This window comes from Tachypleus tridentatus, chromosome 11 (assembly GCF_004210375.1).
Source record: "Tachypleus tridentatus isolate NWPU-2018 chromosome 11, ASM421037v1, whole genome shotgun sequence".
NCBI classification, from domain to species: Eukaryota; Metazoa; Arthropoda; class Merostomata; order Xiphosura; family Limulidae; genus Tachypleus; species Tachypleus tridentatus.
In genome coordinates this window covers 2141360-2161653 of record NC_134835.1, presented here as the reverse complement: position 1 = coordinate 2161653, position 20294 = coordinate 2141360, and the positions used below count along the sequence as shown (strand labels likewise).

The following is a 20294-nucleotide window of genomic DNA, read 5'->3' as shown; positions in this document are numbered from 1 at the left end:
AATAGAATCTTACTATGCAGTTATCTTTCGCTTGGCTAGAAAGAATTTTAGCCTTTTTTTTTTACTGAATCTTATTATTATCCGATCGACTACCAATAGTCTTCGTTAGTAATTCTACGTTAAAACTTCTCACAACACCAGAGTTAAAAATGAGTTGATTATCGATCACTGTACTAAATCGCTTATTTTATACGTTAACGCACAGAAATCCTCGTAATAATTAGTTGGATACTTAGAATATTAATGGTAATCTAAAATTCAATGATAATTCATGTTTTGTAACCAACAAACACATGGACCTACATACAACTAATATGATGGATGAATAATTTAAAGAGATGTTTGCCTGTTATTCTCTATGCTTACCCTCCTACTGGGTAACTAATTGATGCTGTGTCATACATAATCTATGACATTTTGTGATTGAAGCTAGATCAACAGCAGGTTTTTGTCGTGCTTGTGTTGCAACAGGACATAACTACATGTGTGTTAAAGGAATTCACGAGTAAACCTGCTTGAGCTGGTAAACGCCAATAATTAAAGCACAAGTGTAGGGAGTCGAGCAATGTAAATTACGTCATATGGAACCATGACATATTTTGCAGCTGGCTTATTCTCTCGAATCTCACCAGAAGCTCATTTTATTTGAATAAAAGTGAAAAGAAGACTTTTCTCTTTTTCCTGAGTGATCAGTGTTAGGTAAAATTCACTGCTGAATGTGAAAGAGATGCGAGTTAAGTAAGAATTTAACCAAAGTTTTCTATTTCGCTAATTCTCGTGTATACAGATTCAGTAATTAAAGTGATCCTGTCCACATTTTTAGAATTATCTGTCTCTTCTGTTGAAAACTGCTTTGCCTGTTTGTTTTACGTAATGTGATATTACAGTTCTGAAACCCGTATCCTGTAAGAGTTCCATAATGCTAAGAAAGTCTTGGTCAATAAATAAGTATTCTTCCGAAGCTATTACATGTTTGCATCATACCTTGATCAATAAATAAATATACATTCTGAAGCTATTCATTGGTGACAACATACTGTAGTCAGAAAATGGATATCCTTTAAAAAAGCTTCCCCTTTATGACACCATATTGCTCTCAGTGAATGAGTTTTTTTGTTTGTATGGTATAGGTAGTTACTCCATATTCAATGTTTTTCTTGAATTACTTAGGTCAGAACAACGTCCCTTTTACATTTTAGAGGATATTTCTATGACAATTTGAGGGTATTATACCTCACAGGGCTAACCAATTATACAAATGGGTTTTCTCTGGTACCATACACTTTAATGCAATGCCACACTTTCATCACAGCATTTTGTCACAAAGATATGTATAGCTGTTGGACCTAATATTTACAGACTGCTCAATAGTCAAACAGCACCTCTATGACAAAGAAGGTCAGAAAGACCTTTACAAACGTAGATAGAATAAATAAACATTGATGTGACTCTTTACGGATAACGTAGTGCAATTGTTTTCATATATTTACACTTAGTGTTGACTATTATTTGACATTACTCGCCCATTTCTCAGACGTTTCTAACCTTTGATGTTTCATAATACTAAGCTTCTGTAGAACAAATTTAAATTAACATATGCATAACATGTCTTGCAAGTTTCAATTCCATACTCCACAAGGACCATTTCACATCAGATCTTGTCGTTTGCTCCTTTTCCTAGTGTATTAAAACATAAACTTGGAAGATGTTACCATTGACTAGACAAGCACAAGATGATATTTGTATATCTTTTTATAACAGAGGATACCTTCAGGATTATTTACAGATATGAAGCTACCTTACGATATCCAATTGCTTGGTTTTTATTTGTTACATCGTGTGAACCTAATCCACTAACTGCAGCAGTCGTTACAAGGGAAACCTGACAAGACCATGTCTCAAGTTGATTTAGTGTCAACCATATTTCATGTTTACCTTGTGAGAACAACATATTATGTTAAACTGACGGGAACAAACTTTCATACTCATTTCTTGAAAACCTTGATTCAGTTTAATTTGATGCAGAACATGTTTTATGATAAGTGTAATATTCCTGTTAAATATATAATCACTATACTTCATGCTGGATTTATCATGAACATGTTTGTTTTCAACTAGAATGAAGCTTCTTTAAAACATTTTATCATTCAAGTTCTGTTGCTGGAGCTACCATAAAAAAGTGGACAAAACTCTTGCTTAAGAATTTTTATTCTCGTTTAATAATACCCACATAACAACAGGATGACTCTTCACGATGAAGATGTATCTTCTGTTCAACTTGATTGTTCTATTACTCTTCCTGAATGTCATTAGATACCTTCATCAAATTACAGTTGTTCGAATATTACTCTTTCGGTGGTAATATTTTGCTGATTGGTTAAAAAATAATTATGAAATAAATGTAAATCTGAAATGAGAAATTTAAGAAAATTAGAATTAAAGTGAAATAATTAGAAAGAAATCTAAGCATTAAAACATTTAATAAAAATACGTTTTGTTGTTATTATAATATTTCGGTTGTTTTAGCTATTGGTATTTTCGTAAAGGCTCAGCAACCATCTGTACAAATCATATTCTGAATATGTTCCAAAACTGTGAATAAAACACGTGATCCGACTCTTTACATAAAGTTACTTGCAGCTTAAGTCAACGCTTCAATAAAACTCAAGCAGGTCAACAAAATGTGAAGGCTCGTTTTATGTGTTGTGTTCGTCAACTTGATGTTATCAGTATATACATCCAGCAAGCACTGCTTCTGACGAGTTTAACTGAACATTTAGATGTCAGTGTTGAACTGGGTTAGGTATAGGTTTTGTTATTAGTGGACTTGGTCGGTTTATTTTTAGAGGAAGTGACACTATTGATCTCGTCCTGCAATATTGGGAACGTTTTTTACACTAGAAGCGTTACTTTACAATTTTAAGAGTGAATACCGCAGCTATTCGATTTTTACTGGTGATAACTTCCGTGAGTTTCATGGTAGCAAATTTCGAAACTTTCATTGTGTAATGTTTGAGTATCTGAGTAGTTTATCCTCTATCAGTAAAGTATAGACACATTTATCTGGTTCTCGTTTTAGATAATTTTGATTGAATTAAATAATTGCTATTAAGCGCTTCAAGTATATTTCATGAGACATGTTAGACACTTTGAATATATTTAGGTTTTTAAAGTTTAACCAACAGATTGTATTGAATTATATGAATATTTTAGATACACGGTATCGGATATTCAGAATATTTTGATTAGATAGAAATGTATATTTTGAATGTTTTCATGTGCTCACGACAGACAGTACCAAAACATTATAGACAGTTTGTACTGGGAACTTTAAATATTTGTGTTATCGGTCCTTTTAACTCATCAATAAAGTAAACTGAAACAATTCAAGTGTAAGAATAAAACAGGGTAACAAAACATTTTCTGATGGAAGGAAAATTATAATTGTTTTTTATTTTTCTTGCGAGTAATTGGCGACGCAAATTCCAGAAATCATGTTGAAAATTATTGATCACCTCTAGGTTTCGAGTTATATTTATTCAAAATATTCTTGTATACAGTGACAATAAAAAATGTTCTTCAATAACCTTTTTTATTAATTGAAAATTGCATTTAAGAATCTCTGAGAACAATATATAATAACAACAATACCAGTTTAATTATAAAAGCAATGAGTATGATAAGATTATATATTGAAAATACATATAGGCTATGTTTCGAACATGTTATCTTTAATTTTTTGTTACATAATTTCTTCTTGACTTGTTGCACCTTTTATGTATGTTCTCAGTTTCACGCTGAAAGAACCAACAGTAATCTTCCGTCATCATTGATATCACTGTTCCATTGTAAAAAGATCTTGGTTTAACTGCTCATCACTGAATGTACCTGGAGTATTTATAAAGACATTTTAATGAGGGTGCAGAAAGTGCACCTCATGTTATGACATCCTAGACCCCATTTTCCATAGTTCTCGAACATATCATCAGTCATCCCAGCATGATTTTTTCTCTGTGATTTCCTAAAAGCATGTTGAGAACCATTTTCAATTACGTACATGAAGTAAGCTCTTTCTGATTGAGTACTGTTTCTACAATTACGTACATGAAGTAAGCTCTTTCTGATTGAGTACTGTTTCTACAATTACGTACATGAAGTAAGCTCTTTCTGATTGAGTACTGTTTCTACAATTACGTACATGAAGTAAGCTCTTTCTGATTGAGTACTGTTTCTACAATTACGTACATGAAGTAAGCTCTTTCTGATTGAGTACTGTTTCTAAATCATCATCTATCAATACTTCCCGAACATATGGGCTAGTAAAGATACCTCCATCCATTTTTGATTCAATGAATTTTCGATTCGTTTCAGGCAGGTACCTGAAATCATTACCACTTTTTTTCATTCCTTTAATAAAATTCTTTACGAGTCCCAGTTTAATAGTTATCATATTTGATGGCCTCCAGTATAATCTGTTTGCTTTACTAAGTTTCTTTCATGCTCACAGTATGAGCAATGGGAAACGATGATTGTGTTCCCATTGTGCAAAAGTAAAGCTTTTAGACTAATTTTAGATAACTTGCTAAAAAGTTTCCATCATTGAGGATGATGTTCCGTACCTAATCATCCATTAGCACATCAACATTGGTACAGAAATACAAACTATCTTACATATGGTAGTGAGAGGCAAAACTTTGATGACAACTTTGGTAAATTTAAATTTTTGTTCTGACACTAATAATTCCATTGATGTAAACGACAGCCTAGAAGTTCCCATTTTGCTTTCATAGAGGCAAGTCATAGATTAGATCATTCAGATTATCTTATGGAATCAGGTTGAGGTGTCATAGGAGTAGAATTACAAGACAGAGATGACTCATTGTGTACTTCACAGAATAACTCTTCTGTTTCCAAATTCCCTGGTGGATATGGCTTGAGAAAACAATCCCCCATGAGCTACTAGTTTCATTGCATGTGCAATATCTGGATATTTAATGTTTCTGGATATTTAGGCAAAACTAAATAATACATTAGTTTTGCAAAAATAACAATCATTTAGATCAACACTTGATTCATGCTATGTCATGGGAACTATAAATGACATACTTGCTCTCTTTTCATTCAGTCACTGTGTGAAGACAAATGTTCAAACTATGCAACACACATCTGGAGCCCAAGTTTCTCTTCTTCATGATTTTATATTCAAAATACTGGTATTAAGTTACCTTTACCTTGTGTGTGATGCTTTTCTTTGTGAAAATGTAATATATTCTCTACAAGGGTATCATTGGGGGATTTCTTCATCTTTTAACTGTAGTTGAACTCAAGGCAGCCTAATAGCAAATTATTTCTTAAATATTATAAAAGAAATTTCTGTTTACAAACCCAAAAAAAGAGATTGAACTTTATTTTAAATGTATTCATAACGAAGTGAAGTGACCAGTTGAGTGAATGAGAGACGTCTGACTCCGCCCATTTTATGCGAAGTCGAGGGACTTCTCAAACTTTTAGCAAACTGTGCTCGTGAAGGTTTTCCGTGAGGAGTAGGTGAGTGTTGGAATGAAGCAAAAGTGGTGCAATTCATTAGTTATATCGAGAAGAAATAGGATATGTGAACAATATCTCTGGAATGTTATATCAATACAATAAATGTGTGAAGTTTTCAAAAATCTATGCATTTTACTCATTAATTAAACTGTCCAAATAAACACATTTTTCAGCATAAATCTATCGTACTGATTTTAGTGTAAGGTATTTCACACGGTGTTAATGAAATATTGAGATACTACAATAACTCGCAATCTAGAAGCAATGAACAATTTATGACTACATTTTCGAAATCAGCACCATCAAATCACCCCACATCATTTCAGTTTTATCCAATAGCAGTTGTTTTCGTTATTGAGCGTAATGTTACGACTTGTGTGTAAAACATTGTTTCGTAATATATATCGAACCAACTATTTGATAATTATATATGAAGAGGAAACAATAAATAAACTTAACGAAAAGTAGGAATCGCTGCTTATTCGTAAAATTGCTATAAGAAGTATCTAATAGTTTTTTGATCGGCTGTACCCTTTGCTGTGGACTGCAGTTTTGCCTATTCAAAATTCATCAGCACAGCTTGATCTAGGAAACCAGTTGATTTGAAAAGACTTAAGAATCTCGTAATGTTTTATCCAAATCACCGTTAAGAGATGTCCTAACTCTTTTTCTTTGGTCAGAAGGAAAAATATCTTGTATATGTAAAAATGGCTGGTATGAGTAGAGGAAACAGTATGTAGAGGAGCGAACAACGTTTCGACCTTCTTCGGTCATCAGCAGAAAAATAACCAATATTTGGCGAAAACTAGTAACAAAATATGACTTTCCAGTTAATACCAAGTTTATTCAAAAACCAGGCACAAAACTAAGGTCTATACTGTGTAAAAACTACATTGACAAACACCACACCAACATTATTTATAAAATACAATGTGATAGCTGCCACGACTTCTATATTGGAGAAACAAGTAGAAAAATGGAAACCAGATTCAAAGAACATAAAAAGTCACCTTCACACGTTTTCGAACACTGCAAGTCAAATAAACACAACATAACCATAGAAAACACTCAAATAATAAATAAAGAAACAAACATAAACAAACGCAAAATTAAAGAAGCCTTACTTATACAACAACTCAAGCCCAAAATAAGCCAATACCTTTATACCTCTATTAGGCCTGGCATGGCCAATCGCGTAAGGCGTGCGACTCGTAATCCGAGGGTCGCGGGTTCGCGCCCGCGTCGCGCTGAACATGCTCGCCCTCCCAGCCGTGGGGGTGTATAATGTGACGGTCAATCTCACTATTCGTTGGTAAAAGAGTAGCCCAAGAGTTGGCGGTGGGTGGTGATGACTAGCTGCCTTCCCTCTAGTCTTACACTGCTAAATTAGGGACGGCTAGCACAGATAGCCCTCGAGCAGCTTTGTGCGAAATTCTAAAACAAACAAGCAAACAAATATACCTCTATTAATAAATATATCCAACATCTAAGCACGCCCTTTAAATTCCTACACTCGGTTACACAACCCCTTTCAAACATGTGGTCAGCTACCGGTCAGTAACCCATTCTTTCTTTGTGAACCTGACGGTGACCGTTTTAAAATATATAATTTTCTTTGCAAGTTGGTTTTCTCGTCATCACGGATTTTAGTATTTTTCTTGTACTAGACACTTTGAAAACGTTTAAGTAACAGGTACTAGGCATTTTAAATATATTAAGATTATTATACCAGATACCTTCAATAGTTATAACTTATATTAATAGTTATATCTCATACAAATTGTTTCAATAATGTTAATCTAATAATACGCAGGACACTTTAAATACAGTTACACAGTTCCTAGTTGACACCGAATATTTTAATCAACTGGTATTTGGCACTTTCAATATTTCAACATATGTGATACTGTTCAGTTTAAGTTATTTTATTCAACACGTATTTTAATCTTTAATACTTTAAACAGAACAGAACAACTTAAGTACTTGTAAAGACGTTCTATTGACCACGTGGAAAGTGCTTTTATAACATGATACTAAACACACTGAACATATTTAGATTGCTGGCAAAAAACTAACTGAATATTTTAAAGTAAATGTTAGCTAGTACCAGGCTCTCTGAATATTTTAAAGTAAATGTTAGCTAGTACCAGGCACTCTGAATATTTTAAAGTAAATGTTAGCTAGTACCAGGCTCTCTGAATATTTTAAAGTAAATGTTAGCTAGTACCAGGCACTCTGAATATTTTAAAGTAAATGTTAGCTAGTACCAGGCACTCTGAATATTTTAAAGTAAATGTTAGCTAGTACCAGGCTCTCTGAATATTTTAAAGTAAATGTTAGCTAGTACCAGGCACCTGAATATTTTAAAGTAAATGTTAGCTAGTACCAGGCTCTCTGAATATTTTAAAGTAAATGTTAGCTAGTACCAGGCACTCTGAATATTTTAAAGTAAATGTTAGCTAGTACCAGGCACTCTGAATATTTTAAAGTAAATGTTAGCTAGTACCAGGCTCTCTGAATATTTTAAAGTAAATGTTAGCTAGTACCAGGCACCTGAATATTTTAAAGTAAATGTTAGCTAGTACCAGGCTCTCTGAATATTTTAAAGTAAATGTTAGCTAGTACCAGGCACTCTGAATATTTTAAAGTAAATGTTAGCTAGTACCAGGCTCTCTGAATATTTTAAAGTAAATGTTAGCTAGTACCAGGCACTCTGAATATTTTAAAGTAAATGTTAGCTAGTACCAGGCACTCTGAATATTTTAAAGTAAATGTTAGCTAGTACCAGGCACTCTGAATATTTTAAAGTAAATGTTAGCTAGTACCAGGCACTCTGAATATTTTAAAGTAAATGTTAGCTAGTACCAGGCACTCTGAATATTTTAAAGTAAATGTTAGCTAGTACCAGGCACTCTGAATATTTTAAAGTAAATGTTAGCTAGTACCAGGCACTCTGAATATTTTAAAGTAAATGTTAGCTAGTACTAGGCACTCTGAATATTTTTGAATATTTGTAATTAGCCTTTTACCACACATTTTGCATGGCCAAGCGTGTTAAGGCGTGCGACTCGTAATCTGAGGGTTGCGTATTCGCATCCCCATCGCGCCAAACGTGCTCGCCCTCCCAGCCGTGGGGACGTTATATTGTGACGGTCAATCTCACTATTCGTTGGTAAAAGAGTATCCCAAGAGTTGGCGGTGGGTGGTGATGACTAGCTGCCTTCCCTCTAGTCTTACACTACTAAATTAGGGACGGCTAGCACAGATAGCCCTCGAGTAGCTCTCTGCGAGTTTCAAAAACAAACAAACAAACCACAAATTTTGAATATAATTTAAAAGCTAGTACTACCTTTTTTTTACGTATTTATTTTGTATATTTCGAGTCGCTAGTTCTAAACACTTTTAATATCATTATATAGGTGTTAACTGACACCTTGACTATTTGAAACAGTTATGTGCTAGAGATTTTTAATATATTTAATCTACTAGCTGGTAGAGAGGACGTTAAATAGTACCTGCCATTTAAGGGCAAATGGGATTTGTTGGTCTATCCAGGCTCTTTTATTCACTAACTAAACTACATATATGTATAAATCACTCCCAGCTTTTTACACAGAAAAAGAAAACAAGCCTTCCCTTAAAATCCTTTACGTTTACTGCTTCCGCTACATCTGATGGCGATCCATTTCAAAGACTAACTATCTTGTTGGAAAATAAAACTTAAGTAAAGATGACTCCTACCCTGCCAAATATTATATTTGTATCCCCTAGTCTTTCATTTCTCACCATCAAAAAGGAAAATAAAGATAGTCCATCGATACTACCAGTCCCTAACCAATCATAAAACCCTGAAATATGTTTATCTTTGACTTTTTCAAGAGAAAACAATTTCAGATATCTTAACTTGTTCTCGTATGAGAACCATCTCATCCTCCGCATCATCTTAGTAGTCCCCTTCTGCTCTTCTTTAGAATAAATCAATATCCTTCCTCGGCTAAGGAGCTCAAGACTGAACACACTGTTCTAAATGTATTGTATAAATGACATTACAACGTCTTTACACTTGTCTCTAGAGAAACAAACTAAACTCCTGTTTATCAGTATCAACAGCACATTACTTGGATGACTTAACAGACTGATCAACTAAAACACAAAGATCATTTTCTTCTGTAACAATGTTAAGAATAACCCATCAAAATTGCCTTTCATTTGTTGCAACTAAAAGCCAGCTGCCATTTAATTACACATTAATTAAATAACTTAAATCATCTTGTTAAGCAGTAGCAAAACCGAACTTCTTAATTTCATCAGCAAATTTAAGTAATTCGTTGACCATTATATCGTTTACATCTTTGATGAAAATCAAATAGATGAAAGCTCATACACTAACCTTAGGGTACCCCTCTTGTAACATTATCCAGTTTGACTGACTTCCATTTATAATAACTCTCTACGTTTTTTCTATTTAGCCAGTTTTCTCTCCGATGAGCCAACTAACTTATCTCTCAAAACTACAGATATATTTTTTAAACTTACTAAATGGTTTCTGAAAAATTAGATACCCCAAATCTAAACCATTACCCTCACCATCATAAGCAGTAACCTCTTCAACGTGCAAAATTAAGAAGGGAAGCAATTTTCTTAGTAATCATTGTTGACTATACAATAAGATTTTAAAATTTGTTTAATAACTTTACAAAGCGTATTTTACCAGATTTTCAAAACATCTTCCCAACATCCGACGTAAATATCTGGCCCAGGAATCTTATAATTCTAAATGTTCAGAAAGAGAACTTGGCCAATAATTTGTTTCAGGTAACTTAAATGTTTTTGAATAAAATATATTTTGTAACAAAAACTCTTATCATTTTTAAGGTGGAATTGAGGTACAGTTAATGTTGTCAAACTGAGAAATTCATGTTTTATTTTTATAAACATCTAAATATGTAATTTATATAATGACACAGGTTCTCTGAGTATGATGTACAACTTAGTAGAACCGCAATTTTATCAGACACTTGTAAAAAGAAGTATCATTTAGTATTTTACATATCACAACAAAAAGTTACTAAAATATATATAATGGCAAAATATAACATCAAATTATTATAAATAGCGACTGTAACCTTATGTCAGTTCGTATTAAACATTCACTATTTGGTTGGTCGTCCTCGTACTCTAATAACCTCTGCAAGGTGACGTGGCATGCTGTTGATAACATTATTGACGTAATCCACTATGAATTCATTCCAATTTGTCATTAGAAGGCGCTGCAACTCAGCTACAGTAGCTAGTTTAAGGTTGGAGCTAGCAATTTCCAAGCTCATTTCAGGGATTACAATGAGATTGCAGTCTGAAGACGTTGGTGGTCATGGCAATCTTGTAAAGTTCTTCTGATCGAGGTAATCCTTCATATACGTGCACTGTAGGCAGAGGCATTGTCATCCTGTGACACAGAGTTACTACAAATTCTTGCCTTAGCATATATCAAAGATATCGTCACCATGTGATGTCTGTAGAAGGGGTCATTTATGATTTCTCTTGAAGATATGAAGGAGGATTTTCCATCATGATGAATAGCTGCCATAACATGTACTGCACCGCTTCTTATTTATTATCTGTTGGAAAGACAGTATTCTCTCGTCTATTCTCCAGGCATAGGACGAACACGAATCCTACCATCAGTTTTAATAAGCCGGAAACGGGACTCAAAATATGGCCTGTTGCTAGTTCCCTAACTGTAAGTTGTCACGCTGTCTTGCCCAAGTAACACGATGACGACAATGAATTCTAGTTAATATCGGAACCAAATAGTTTTTCTTCCAAAATAATATTATTTCTTCAACCTCCTTTTGTTGTATTTTTGTTGTAAGGTGTTGCAAGATTTCTTTCGACCTTGAAATACAACAGTAGACTTTCTTGGAACAACGTTTCCGATGACGTTTCAGAATTTTGGATACAGTAAACTGGAGCCACCCTACTGTTCTGGCAATGCTCATATCATTTCAGGACAGTCCCCTACTGGTACAGCGGTAAGTCTACGGACTTACAACGCTAAAATCAGGAGCTCAGTTCCCCTTGGTGGACTCAGCATATAGCCCGATGTAACTTTGATAGAAGAAAAACACACAAACAAACATCAACTATGTTTGTCCGATCATACGCTATTTTTTACTTTACTACTCAGGCATTTACTCAATAACTACTTCATGCATGTAGACAATAACATCAATAAGTACAGTATGGAAACATTTTAGCCAAGACTGTAGGATTTACGTGACAAGTTGAATACTTAGAAGCAATCGACTACAAAAATTTTACAGTTGAAGACAGCTGGTACCAGACATGGGAAATGGAATAAATTATTATTAATGCACAGTACAATAGTACTACATATGACAGGGAGGTCGAATAAACAATTATTAACGTTTATTTCCATGCTTTGTTGTAGGTAAATTTCAGCCGTTTAAAGTGTGTGTTATAACGGTTAAAAAAGCAGGAACGTTTCTTCTTCAAGAAAAAGTACTGATGAAAAGCGACCTCATCATAACAGAATTAGCATTGTCAGAAAATAATAAGGGAGAACATTTGAAACTAGAATACGACGTCCATTTTCAAATCCAAAAGGTTTGTATAATAATCCTAAAGCGTTATTTTTTTATGAATGTGTGTTTTCTTTTTAGAAAATTTAGTTATGCTCACTATGTTGGAATTGTCGATAATAGTCGCTACTTTCACAACTACGTGTAGATATATCTATATGCGTGACACGTTTCTGACATTATATTAGTATGCCGGGTGGAGTTTTAATGAAATTAACTGAACATCTGTGAAAATTTAAACTAGGGAAAAGTAATATATTTTATGTCATTTTAAACGCATGTATCTTGTGGTTAACTGATCACTATGTAAACAGAATGAACAGACGAGAATAACAACATTTAAATTCAGAGAGATTTCAAACTTTATAAATATCTATTTTAGGCCAATCTTTGACTTCCTCGCTTTTACGCATGCGCGAACAATTTAATAATGATTTAAAAAATATTTATATAGGCAGCATTTCTTGTTAGAATGAACGGTTTAACAGTACATCAAACTGATAATGATAAATTATATTTATAAGTAGCTTCTCTATAAAGGTTCATTGCTAATTTAACAGTTGTATCTTCCACTGGTGTTTTATTTTTCATGAACCCTGGGTAAGAATAGTATCGTTTCTTTCTTCAGCCCACAGTTCCAAAAGGATACGCCTTAACTTGTTCTTCAGTTTCAAACTTAACTGAGTAAGTTCTCTTTAACCTTCAGATTTGGTGTTTCATACTGTAGACATATCATTTAATGGCAAACAAACAATATTCGTTAGTTTTAGGTTTTATTAACTTGTCTACTAGTACGCATATAATAAGTTAAAAGTTTTTTATTCATGAAATTTAACTTGTCTGTTAAAGGCTTAAAACTGCATTGCTTCATGTAGAGTGCATTTAAACATGTACATGTATCTTTCAACAATGAATGTTAATTTTTTTTTAATTTTCGAGAAAGCTTGATGTTAACTTTTCAATGTGAAAGAGAAAGTCGGATGTTCAGATCTTTCAGTATGTCTCAGAAGTTTGGATGTTCAATGCTGTTTTTTTTAATAAGTTTATAATTTAGAAGCCACGTTACTCCTAATAAAGATACATGTTACACTATTTAGTCTATATCACAACTTCATATTTTAATGATCTATAAATTAATATCGGCATGCCCAGATTCGTTAAGGAGTTCGACTCCTTATCTGAGAGTCGAAGGTTCGAATCCCGGTCGCACCAAATACACTCGCCTATCAGTTGTGGGGGCGTTATAATGTGACGGTCAATCCCACTATTCGTTGGCAAAAGAGTAGCCCAAGAGTTGGCGGTGGGTGGTGATGACTAGCTGCCTTCCATCTAGTCTTACACTGCTAAATTAGGGACGACGAGCGCAGATAGTCCTCGTGTAGCTTTGCACGAAATTAAAAAAGAACAAAAAACAGTTAATATCTGTATTTTGTCTCATTAACTAAAAAGGATGTAAGATATTGGAAACTATTGGAGATTATTAATTTTAGCAAATTTTGATAAAACTGTGACATTACGAAAAGTTGAAATAAAGCAAGAAAAATACGTTTTTATCAATTAAAGGTCCATAATTCGTTTTAAGTTATGACAAGTGATATTTAGTTTATGCTGCGCAAATGAAAAATTAAAATTAAATGTTAAACCTATTTAAATATTATCGTCGTTACAAGTCCCATGCTGCCTTTGAAATGACAGAAATGCTCAGACTCATAATCGTGATTAGGTACACTAGTAATTAATATTAGGTATAATGGTGAAACAAAAAGGCGGCCATGAAAATCGCCTCTTTAAAATGTGTGAATATTAACACTGACTATTTCACAATATTGGTTAAGCAAAACTAAAGCGTTCTGCTTTTATAAATCTCCCTAAATCACAACACATGTGTTTATGGTGTGTTTCAAAATTTCACTATTCCAATGAATTTTAATCTTAGTAAGTAAGTAAGTGATTTTTGCAGACAATAATGCAGGAACGTGACGAACCTTATTACTATAATTATTTTACAGAATACTTTCGTCTGGGAACCCAGTGATTCCTTTCTTGTATCGAAAATAATACTAATACGTACAATAAAGAATGATGCGTTACTTTAAGCATATGATTATATTTTAGGATAGATTGGTAGAGATCCTGGTGAGTGATGCAATCGATTGTTGTTTTTGTTGTTGTTTTGAATTAAGCACAAAGCTACACAATGGGCTATCTGTGCTCTGCCCACCACAGGTATCGAAACCCTGTTTTTAGCGTTGTAAGTCCACAGACATACCGCTGAGCCACTGGGGGGCGATACAATCGAATTGAGTATACAATTGTTATTGCTGGTGCACAAAAATATAACAAATAAAAAGGAAACAATGAGGTATGATAAAAATAAATATAGATCGATACAAATGTAAGCTGACAAGCTATAATAATACAGAAAACTTGAATATTACAAGAACTATTCAAAGAAGAAAGTCAAAGCTACGGAAACTGAATTACTTAAAATTAAAAACAAATTATACCTACTTTGGTTCAGACTAATATATTAAGTTGCCGTGAAATAAATGTCAGAAATGTTTCGATGTCATTTAAAAGCTCAATATTGAGTAACTTATCGTTGGTCGGTTGGTTTAATACAATGTTTGTCACTTACAACACGTCTTAATTATCTATTGTTTAAACTCTACTCGAAGTAAGTTTTGCAACTCCCAAGGCAACGTGGGCAAGAAGGATTTCCTCTTATTTTCTTCTACGACTTCAAACTTGGATGAAAAGCTACCGAAACTACACAAAAAGCTACCGAAATTGCACGGAACATCAGTCAGGCATTCGGCCATGGATCTGTTACTGAACATACAGTTCAACGCTGGTTCCAATTTCGACATGGAAATGAAAGTGTTGAAGACCACGAAGGTCGTGGAAGGAATCCATTCTTAGATGAAAACACATTAAGGGAAGCAGTTAAGACAGACCCTCCCATAACAGTACGTGAGCTTGTAGAAAAACTAGGTACAAGCAAATCAAGCATTTCCAAGCATCTGAGTTTGATTGGAAAGACGAAAAAGTTGGAGAAGTGAGTTCTACATGAGCTCACTAAAGGTCAACAAAATCGGCCTTACGAGACCTGTCAAGGATGACGCTCCAAAAATTGAATAAATTTAGAATCGAGGTTCTGCCTCATCCACCTTTTTTCCAGGCATTTTCCCTAGAGATTTTCATTTTTTTCAAGCACTTTCACAATTTTTTGAACAATAAACACTTTACAAATCAGGCAGCTGCCGAAGCTTTCAGAGAATTCATTGACCATAGAAACTCTGATTTCTACAGCAGGGGCATAAACAGCATTGTTATACGTTGGCAGAAGTGTGTTGAAGCAAATAGTGTTTACTTTGATTAAAGCATGTTTTACAGCACTGGTTTATACTTTTCCAAACTTCGCAGTTCAAACTTGACATTTATTTCTGGACAACCTAATCATTACAGAGATTTGTCAAAATAGTAATAAATTGTTTTAAAAAAAACTTTAGATAATTCAGTTTTTGTTGTTTTCACTTTCTTATTTAAATAGTTTATGTAACCTTAAATTTTCTGTTACTATAGCTAGTTAACTTACGTATGTATCGATCGCTACTTGTCTTCATAAAATTGTAATGTTTATTATATTAGTGTTATATTAACCAACGCTGCAATTCCCACCACAATCAGCTTCTGCAAAACACAGAGAAGACACAAATTTTGACAAACATTCCACACACACCTCCCACGTGGATATCACTGTAAAAGTTCATGTTTAAGCAAGTCAAAGCAATGAGCGATCTAATAGTTATGTGAAAGAAAGAAGCTGCTGTGATTAGAGGTATTTTTGTTTGTTTTTTTGCCATCTTTCTTTTGAAAACTCGTGAAGTTTTATAAACCATTGATTAAAGATTATTATGTTTTAACGTACCTGGAGATATGCCTGATTTCATTGCGAGGACTATTTGTGTAAGCTAGTAATAACAAAACAAAGAGTGACGCTTCTGAAATTGATAACACACGTAGGCTATGTAAGCTATGAATAAGTAGCGGTTTGATACAATGTTTCTGAAGGCTAAGACTCGTGTCAGAATAAAGTAATACATTAGGAAAGGAAAGAAGTTTGGTAGTTTTTATCGTAGCCATCAAAGCGCAGTTGAAATGCACTAGTTTTGCAGAAAAAATCGTGTCGGTGTGGGTTGGATGAAGCTGTACTTTCGTATTCCCTTGACGTCCTCATACCTCTGCTAAACAAACATGTTGGTTCATAGAATTTAATGTGACACTATGGATATCTACGTTAGTATATAGTCTGTACGTTTATGTTACATTAAATTATCACTGATACTCTTTATTATGTAATTTTAAGTCAGTTTATGACTATTTCAGCTAGTGTTGAGACTGCAATTCTAGGTCACATTATGACTATTTATGCTAGTTTGAACCTGTAGTTTTATAACCACCTTAGCTAGTATTGATTCTGTAATTTCAAGTCGCATTATTACAATATCTACTGGTTTTAACTTATGTTTAAATGTAAAATTTCCATGTGAATAAAACTCCAACAAACCAATGTTTTAGCGAGTGGTTGACGGGAACATGTTGGATGAGAGAACAAGAAGGTCCAAACATAACATGCACATGTTATCAAGGTTCGATACTTGCTGTTATTGCCAGAAAACTTCTTTTTGTGGTATGTTTCCTTTAAATTGATTTCTTTTTCTTTTATTAGAAGCTCAAAATATGGAGAGAGAAACAGAGAAATAAGAAAAAAAAAGCGTTTACTTTTACTTTTCAGGTTTTATGTGCTGAAGCTAATGTAATTTTTTTAAGGACTGATTAGGTACAAGTTTCCTATTTTCTCTCTTTATAAAAATAACTTGCATAAAATAAGCAAGGCTGTTTTGACTTGCAGACCTCGTTTGTTACGACGTAGCAAAAAATCACTTTTGGTAATGACTGTCTATAATATTATAAATCTTGTTTGAAAACAAATGAAAGAGTTGGTTTCGTACACGATACTTACGTAAGCATTGAGCGACTTTTGTTGTACATAATTATAAGTATTTCTCTACACTTTACTGTAAGTATTGAGAAAAAAGCAATGCACTACAATCAATAGTGACACTTTGTTTATTGATCTATTAATATTTGCAAATTAGGCTTAACTAAGACTTGTAAGCCAACTAATAAAAACAAAGTTTTCACATATTAAAAATACCAAAGGCATTCTTATTTTCAAACCGTTTCTGGCTTAAGTGAAAATATACCAAACAAAAACAACTTTAAAAAGAATACGAGTCATTAAGATTTCCAAGTCATTAGCTGTAGATTTGAAGACGAGATTTCCACATTATGAAGAAAACCTAGCGTAATAATATTACGAAATCAGAAACTCTTGCAAAAGGGGCAAAATCCCGGTTACAACGGTAGAAAATTAAAAATGATTTTTTTTATTTGATTCCTTTTTATATTGATTTTACCTCGAAATTGATTTCGATTACTTTATGTTTTGGTATAAAGTCTCATTTGTTATTCCTAGGTGGCGCAAGCTTATAATTCTAAACATTGCTTTACAGTATTCACAGTGGGCACAACATAAATAGCCCACGGTGTAACTTTGCTCTTAAATCAAACAAAAATAATCTTTTGTCGTACGATCTGGTTTTAAAAGATGTTATTTATCTCTCTGTCTAGTTTTTTTATATATGTGTACAATATTTATCTCTCTGTCTAATTTATTTATATATGTGTACAATATTTATCTCTGTCTAGTTTCTTTATATATGTGTACAATATTTATCTCTCTGTCTAGTTTATTTATATGTGTACAATATTTATCTCTCTGTCTAGTTTATTTATATATGTGTACAATATTTATCTCTCTGTCAAGTTTCTTTATATATGTGTACAATATTTATCTATCTGTCTAGTTTCTTTATATATGTGTACAATATTTATCTCTCTGTCTAGTTTATTTATATATGTGTACAATATTTATCTCTCTGTCTAGTTTATTTATATATGTGTACAATATATATCTCTCTGTCTAGTTTATTTATATATGTGTACAATATTTATCTCTCTGTCTAGTTTCTTTATATATGTGTACAATATTTATCTCTCTGTCTAGTTTCTTTATATATGTGTACAATATTTATCTCTCTGTCTAGTTTATTTATATATGTGTACAATATTTATCTCTCTGTCTAGTTTATTTATATATGTGTACAATATTTATCTCTCTGTCTAGTTTCTTTATATATGTGTACAATATTTATCTCTCTGTCTAGTTTATTTATATATGTGTACAATAGTAATTTGTAACAAGTTCCTATTTTTGGACTAGTTTTCCAATATAAACTTTCATTTCAATACTCCTACTTATCATAACTCTTACGTATGATAACCCTATCTTATCATAATTCCTACTTATAACCTTTTCTTATGATAACTCCTAATTATCATAACTTCTACTTATCTTTATAAAAGTATCAAGAAAAACCGTCAATTTTAATGTACAAACGAAAGTAATTTTAAATCATGAAGGAAGATAGGATTAAGATAGCATACGCTTTACATGTTAATCTGTCGTAAAAACAGACAAGGTTTTAGTTTGATTAGTGGTTCATATGTTGTTTAATATACTTCAGGGATCGTGGACTAAGGTGCAGAAGGTTGGACCTGCTGTAATGACAGGTTGTGTTGTGTGTTTGGTGGCCGTAATCCTTACTTTTGGAACAACTCCGTTTTATTTCAGGTGAGATAATAACTCTGTTTAACTATAATTATTTCTGATAACGAGAGTTCTTCAGGTAAAAGGAACACATTCACTGGAACTCAGTTCAGTTGCAGTTGTTTCTAGTGACGAGATTACTTCAAATGAACAATTCGAATCCACAAGAACTCAGTTTAGACGTAGTTATCCCTGATAAGAAGAAAAACATAGAAATTGATTCAGAATAACATATATGTTGCTATAATTATGTACACTTGATCAAATTTCAGCGTTACGATTAAATACACGTGATCAAATATCACTGCTGTGATTAAATACTTGTGTTGAAGTTTCAGCGTTGCGGTGTAATGCACATGATCGAATCTAAGCGCTATAATTAAATATACGTGATCGCAATTCAACACCATGATTACGTACAAGTGATCAAATATAGCAAGATCAGAATGTACATCATGCGAATACCAAAAGTGGACAAAATAGAAATTTAATAACTTATACACTTTCGGAATCTGTCTTCTTCAAGATTCATTAGGAAACAAGAAAGAAGCGTGAACTTTGCTTTCGAGTAATAACCAAAACCAACTCTTACGGAAAATTACTATAAAATCTAAAACGTTATATTAATGACCTTCTATTTTTTATTATTATTTGAACAACTGGTACAAAATCAGTTCATTTTTCGTCAGTTGCTAACACCTTCCACAAACTAAAACGTTTATTCTTGAATATTACTCTATATAATTATATAGAGTAATTATATATTATATAATTAATAATATTACTCTACCTATATAAGCTCTGTTGATCCCAGCTGTCTTTAAGACAGCATTATACACACTGCTTGCATAAAAAATAGATAAACGAAGTCATGATGTGTTCAATACGAAAGATGTCACTATACACTTTTCAGCGTCACCTACAGTGAAGCACATGGGCGAAATTTGGGACCAAAATTAAATGAGGAGGTGGCAAAGAGTGGCTTAATTATTGTGGATTTAATGTGTATACTCTGACCCATACAAAATAAAGAGGAATGCTATCCCTTGGTCCTCACACAGACACCAGAATCTCACCTATGGTGAACTCTTTCGTGTTCAGATTAAATTTATTAATGGAAAGAATTTCAGCAAACACACAGATATTATAAAGTAAACTACGAAGTAAAGATATTGTACAAAAACTTTGGAAAACAGAGCAGATTTGAAAAGCATTCGAGGGGAAACTTTCTTGAGACACCCGGGTAGAAAGAATTAAAAACAAATTTATCTGGTCGTCACTTTCAGATCTCACGTATTCTGACAGACGTTCAGTTGATTCTCCACCTTGAAATGATTTATAATATTTTTTTTCCTGAAAGTACCATTTTTTTCTTCTAAAAATACAAAACTGTGAAAGATATTCTGGTT

General features: G+C 33.0%; 1 protein-coding gene across 2 annotated transcripts in view; it reads left to right on the top strand.

Moving 5' to 3' along the window:
* Positions 1–20294, top strand: part of LOC143231610 (adhesion G protein-coupled receptor B2-like) — a 76863-nt gene that overhangs the window by 37627 nt on the left and 18942 nt on the right. For both annotated transcript variants that reach the window (XM_076466137.1, XM_076466136.1), the window contains exons 8-11: positions 11999–12174; positions 12778–12833; positions 16731–16842; positions 18803–18909. In XM_076466137.1, the coding sequence (XP_076322252.1) occupies positions 11999–12174; positions 12778–12833; positions 16731–16842; positions 18803–18909 (451 nt within the window). The remainder of the gene's footprint in view (positions 1–11998; positions 12175–12777; positions 12834–16730; positions 16843–18802; positions 18910–20294) is intronic.